Raw genomic sequence first — 6,178 nt, 5'->3', positions numbered from 1 at the left:
CGGAGGCGGTAGGGAGGGGGCTGGGCGGGGGTGGCCGGGACTGCAGCAGGGGCACGGGGTCGAGCAGGGGCACGGGGTCCTCAGGGGCGTGAGCATCGCCGGCCCGGAGGTTCCTTATTCCGGGCCTCTAGCAGGGCAGGGCCCAGGGGGCCAGAGTTAGAGCAGCGCGACGCCCCGGGTCGCCAGGGCCGAGGGGACACAGGAAACCATGTGTTCGTAACATCAATATGAATCACGTGTCAATACAAAGCTATGACAGGCGCCGAAACAACGTTTTTAAAACCAGAGAAGTAACTGTTGCATATTAACTGTTGCACATTTTTTTGGTAATCCTATTCACAAAATCAAATTTATAATTAATATTTTAAAGCAAACAAAAGGTTTTACACTAAATGAGGTCACAATTGAAATCTTTAAAACTTCTCTAAATTTCCGAAACGTGTATTTTCAAAGCTAAACTACATTTCCAAAACCTAAAGACATTCAGAGCTCGAATTCTCAAAAAAATAATTGAAACGTCAAAACTCAAGACAATTTTAAAAACTGAAAGTTAAGTCCACTTTGTTTTTTTTTTTTTTTAAACAATTAGTTGTTTTTTTTTTATTTTTTTGTGATAGTCACAGAGAGAGAGAGAGAGAGAATGAGGCAGAGACACAGGCAGAGGGAGAAGCAGGCTCCATGCACCGGGAGCCCGACGTGGGATTCGATCCCGGGTCTCCAGGATCGCGCCCTGGGCCAAAGGCAGGCGCCAAACCGCTGCGCCACCCAGGGATTCCTAAGTCCACTTTGAAAGGTGGTATCATCTCCCAACCGGAGTCTTGCCCAGGTCCGTAGGTCAAATGTCGGGTTGATCGCTAAGACACAGAAACCTCGCCCGACTTCCCAAAGCTTTGCAACGTATCCAGAAGAGGCCGCCTCCTGCGTGTTTCCACGCAGCCGAGGCGTTCTCTAGGGTAAGTGACCCCCGGGGACCAACTCCTCCACTCCCGCCTCCCCATCGCCAGCCGCAGCCGGCTTCACCATCTCGCCTTTGATCCCGCCTTCCCGCTTCGACTCCCGCGGCCGACCAGGCCCCCACTTCCGCTTGCTGCGTCCAATCCGGTCCTTCTATGTACTATGACGTCATCTCCCCGCCCTTCGCCGCCGGCCGGCGCACGCGGTGTGCGGCAGACGGCGCGGCGCTTTACGGCTGTCGTACGTCTCATCGGCGCCAGCATGGAGGCAGAGGAGTTGGAGAAGGAAGCTGTGGGGCAGGAGCCTCTGGAAGGGACAGACCAGAAAGCAGAGGCAGAGGAGGAGCAGGAGGAATCTGAAGAGGCGGCGTGTGGCGCCAAGAAGCGGGTGGTGCCGGGTATTGTGTACTTGGGCCACCTCCCGCCCCGCTTTCGACCTCTGCATGTACGGAACCTTCTCAGCGCGTTCGGAGAGGTTGGACGCGTTTTTTTCCAGCCCGAGGGTAAGAGCGCGGGCCCTGGATGTTCGGGAAGGGGGTGGGTTCCCTGGCGCGGAGCCAGGGCGCTGCGGGGGCACGGGGCTCCAGGCCGGCGCCCGACTCCCTTGGTCATCAGCGGAGCTCTCAGCTTTCAGGAGGCGGGATCGGGGATGGATAGCTCAGTAACACACGATGAGTAGTTCTTGCTTGGATGGTTAATTTGGGCTTGTCGTGTCGATTCCGCACGCCCCCGTTTCCTGAACCAGATTTGCCGGCTTGTTAATGAGTTCACCCTGAATAAAAATCTGAGGCTTTTTCAAACACAACGGAACCCATCACCTCTGCTCTCGTGACCTGAGTCTAGAAACAGACTCAGGACAGGTGTATGGCCAGGTGACCCCAGCTTTCGTCTGAGCACTGGTTGAATTGGGTTTGGGGGCGTGTGCGAGTTTTAAATAGAATGTCCTGAGCCGATCTGATGCAGAAGTTGACGTTTGAAGAAAAGATTGAGTTTGACGTAGGGAAATGGCGTACGGGGAAAGGCCTTGCGGTGGGTTCCTGGCCCGAGGGGTCGTAGATGAAGTTGACTGGGTGCCACGTCGGCCTCCTAAACCACTGCTGTGCCTTTGGTTCACAGACGGGTTCGTGAGGCGCAAGAAGAAGGCAGTGTCAGCCTCAGCCACGGGAGGGAAAAAGCGGTCCAAGTACAGCAAGGACTACACCGAGGGCTGGGTGGAGTTCCGGGACAAGCGAGTAGCCAAGCGTGTGGCGGCCAGTCTTCACAACACGCCCATGGGAGCCCGAAGGCGCAGCCCCTTCCGTTACGACCTATGGAATCTCAAGGTGAGGGGGGTTAGGCTCTCCTGCCGCATCTCATCCTCCCACCTCCCCAGCCCCAGCCTAGGCACCTCATTCCCTCTTGCTGGCCTCACTCTCTCTCTTCACCTCTGCATTCCTGACATATCTTACCCGGATCTTTTCCTGTTTTCCTGTCCACAGTACCTGCACCGTTTCACGTGGTCCCACCTCAGCGAACATCTTGCCTTTGAGCGCCAGGTGCGCAGGCAGCGCCTCAGGGCCGAGGTTGCCCAGGCCAAGCGTGAGACTGACTTCTATCTTCGAAGTGTGGAACGGGGACAGCGCTTCCTTGCTACTGATGGGGACTCTTCCCGCCCGAATGGCTCCTGGAACTTTGCCCAGCGTCCTACTGAGCAAGAGCTGAGAGCCCGGAAGGCAGCTCGGCCCGGAGGAAGTGAACGGGCTCGCTTAGCTAATGCCAAGGACCAGGCTCGTTCCAACCGAGGGCTGCTTGCCAAGATCTTTGGAGCTCCACCACTTTCAGAGAGCACAGAGGAACCCTCACTAGTCAGGGACTCTTAAAAGGGAGAGAGACCCTTTTCATCTCCTGGCCCTGCTTCCTGTCTACATGATAATGACTACTCAGGCAGACATTTCATTTCTAAGACCAGGAATCTCTAGTGGGTGCTTAGACATAGACGTCTTATGGATCTCTGGTCCCCCCTCCAACTCCTGTTGCCTGGCTGAGGCACCTAATTCATACTAGCATGAGTATGACTAACTGCACATTCCTATTTTGTTTGATTCTTGACTGTCTGCTTCCTGCCCAATAGGCTCTTCTAAAAATCCTACTTTCTGGACCCAGGAAGAGCCTTTACTTCATGCTGGAGTGATAATATCTAATGCAGAAAGCTATTTTACTAACTTAGGTGAAGGGCAACAGCACCATCCTTTCTATTTAGATAAGATTAACAGGGACGGGTTAATGGGGTGGGACTGCATTGGGAGCCACCTTCCAAATGTTTGTATAGAAAAGAAAAAAATGTGTTTGTAGTTTATTGGAAATGGGAGGCGTTTTGTAAGTTCTGACTTCTGTCTCTTCATGTCCTGTTCACTCCCCTTAACTTCATCCCCTGGTCTCAGAGACACCATTCCTCCCTGACCCCTCTCAATTCAGCCTGGGACCTTTTCTATCTATCAAATTAATTTCTTAGCCCATTTTATCAGTTATCTAACCCAGCATTTACTAAGTCACTGTATGAGGACACAGGAATGGTAGGTAATATAATACATGGCCCTTGGCATTAAGTTATAGACCACTAGAAAGAGACAGATACATAAGAAATAAATATACAGAGGTACTACAGGCATCATTGTAGATATATATAAGGGATAAAGTAGGGGCCATGGGAGGGCATGGTTGACTCTATCTTGGATGGTAAGCCATGCTTAATATGGAGCTGATTCTGAATCACAGTCTTCCAGAGATGGATCACTTTCACCGGGTTTCTAGATCATTCCTGAAAAGTGAATTTAAAATCGAAATTAACCTGGTTTAGTCCTGATGTTGGAAACAAAGCTCCATGGATGGAGTGTTTGGTTCAAGAAACCATTGTAAAGGCAGACAAAACCTAGGAGGTAGTCAGGCCCAAATGATGCCCCTCAGGGGCACTTTTATGAATTAAGGCTTAGATGAGGGAGGGTTCACAAACAATATTCAAAGCAGCTCTGGAGGCCACAGAGTCTATGTAAGCCACGAAGAGAAGCTGAAAAGTGAAGTGTCACGATAAACTAAGGAATTAAATGATAAAAACAAACATTAAAACTGGGCAGGGTTCCTGGCTGGATCAGTTGGTAAAGCATCTAAATCTTGATTTCGAGATTGTGAGTTTGAGCCTCATGTCAAGTTTAGAGATGACTTAAAAATAAAAAATCTTGAACAAACTGATCAATATCTAGTTTTTTAAACTTCTAGGAAGTAGTAGAATGTAATAATTTGGATTTTGCTAGTGCTATTTAATTTTTTTCCCCACTATGCTTAATATAATTACGCATTTGTTCTTTGGGTGAAGTGGATTAATCCACTTACTTGGTTCTGAAGTAAAATTTTAGTCATGCACTTGTTTTGAGAGAATAAAAATGACCATACGGTAAAAAATGTTTGCTTGGTGTAACATTTTCCACAATGCCTATACCTTTCACACCCATGAAACAAAAATGTGTGTAATGTTACAGCCTCAGTCTTATAAGAACTCCATACCCTTGTTTCTGTGTTCATTTCTTGTGAGTTTGTTTCATGTGGATTGTTTCTTTGGGTCCTAATGTCTTCCACCTGAGCCAGAAAGATCCAGTGTCAGAATTTGATCAGCTATTTATGTACTCAGAATTCTAAGTGCCCATTGCCACCTTTGCTAGATAAAGAGAATATCAAGATTAAGAAACTTCTTTCCCTTAGGTTGCTAACAACTTAGAAAGTAAAATACATATAGGGCTTATGTATTTGAAATAAACTTCTCAGGCTAGGTGGCATATTCAAGGTCAGCATCTCAGGCTCCCAGTCAATAGTTTTGCATGATTAGCTCACACGTACAGCCTGGTAAATTGGGTAATTCACAGGTCCAGTGAGAAATGAAAATAAAACGGGTGGAAGAAAATGAATTTCCCGAGGAAATGTCAGCTTGATTCCTTGGGGACTGAGCCCTTTGAGGGCAGGAAAATTCCTTTTTTACATTTACTATTTTATTTCTCTTTTAAATGTTGCCATGAGTGACCCTGACATGAGTCAATTTTGTACAAATGCAGCACCTCTATACATTTCCAGAAGTGGACTCACAGACTAATTTTGGTAGCTAATGTCAAAATGCCTTTTATGAAAAGTGCAAGAGACCGTTTTGGGGATTACTCTTAAAAGCGAGGAAACATGGTTTGCAGAAATACCAGTCCCTGGAGGCCAGGTGCTCCAGGTAGAAGCCTCAGCACTCCTCACTGTCACTTACAGACCTGGGGGTCCGACCTGAGAACCCGACTGAGGGAGAGGCCGCGCCAGCTCGGTGTAAGGGGCAAGCTTTGCAGGACTTTGGCCAAGCGCCCGCTGCTGCCCTTCTCGGTGTGCACGCTACCGGACGAACCGACGCAGGTACAGGAGGTGGAATCTGGAAACAAAGTCAGCAGCAGCAGGTACAAAGGACGGGTTTGCGCTTGTATTTGAGGGCACCGCGAAGGGACTCGGCAAATCCGTAATCACCGAGCAAGAGAATATGACGCGTATCTCCATTCTCGATTTTCATTTAATTTGTGACAATGGTCAGAAACAACCTAGTCAGACAAAATATCAGAAGTAAAACCACCGCAAGAGATCCTTAAATGGCAACCACCGTCCCTGGGTGGGCTCGAACCACCAACCTTTCGGTTAACAGCCGAACGCGCTAACCGATTGCGCCACAGAGACACCGGCGATGAAGTGTCCCTCCTCAAACATGATCATTTCATTTTTCCAGTTCAGCCTGATATTCTATGAGTGTAGTTTTCGTTAGGCCTATATATGGAAAAAAATGTTCCCTCGTGATTTTTTTTTTTTTTTGTTCCTATGTTTGTTTTCAAAACAAGTTTTGGTACTACAAGTCTTACTCATAGAGAGGAACCTCGGAATTCCGATTAGGCGGGGAGCAGGGCGCAGGACCTCACTTTACCCGAGTGTGACACCATCAGAACAAGGACACACGGACAGTTTATTTTCAGGTCAAAAAGAGAGTTCTCGCTGACACTTGAGTTGATAGAGCAGCCCCTCTAAGGATTCTGTATAGATGAAGATAGCAGTAAGAGCGACAGAAAGGAAAACCACTTACGGGAAAATCTAGAGGCTCATCAATGCATCCTTAAATTATCAAATAAAAGTGTGCTTCCTGGGCAACAGGAGATTCTCAGGTACCAAAGTGGCAGTGCACAGCT

At 48.4% G+C, this 6,178-nt stretch overlaps 1 protein-coding gene and 1 non-coding gene across 2 annotated transcripts; one reads left to right on the top strand and one right to left on the bottom strand.

Moving 5' to 3' along the window:
- The first annotated feature begins 1,163 nt into the window (after positions 1-1,163).
- On the top strand, positions 1,164-4,388 carry ABT1 (activator of basal transcription 1). Its single transcript, XM_077886441.1, has 3 exons — positions 1,164-1,456; positions 2,070-2,275; positions 2,432-4,388. The coding sequence occupies exons 1-3, from the start codon at positions 1,216-1,218 to the stop codon at positions 2,810-2,812; spliced, it is 828 nt and encodes a 275-aa protein (XP_077742567.1). The 5' UTR covers positions 1,164-1,215; the 3' UTR covers positions 2,813-4,388.
- A 1,216-nt stretch (positions 4,389-5,604) lies between these two features.
- On the bottom strand, positions 5,605-5,678 carry TRNAN-GUU (transfer RNA asparagine (anticodon GUU)). The gene has a single exon. It is a non-coding gene; the product is annotated as a tRNA-Asn (tRNA).
- Positions 5,679-6,178: the final 500 nt, after the last annotated feature.

Source organism: Canis aureus, chromosome 37 (assembly GCF_053574225.1).
Source record: "Canis aureus isolate CA01 chromosome 37, VMU_Caureus_v.1.0, whole genome shotgun sequence".
Classification (NCBI taxonomy): Eukaryota; Metazoa; Chordata; class Mammalia; order Carnivora; family Canidae; genus Canis; species Canis aureus.
This window is presented reverse-complemented; position numbering and strand designations above follow the sequence as displayed.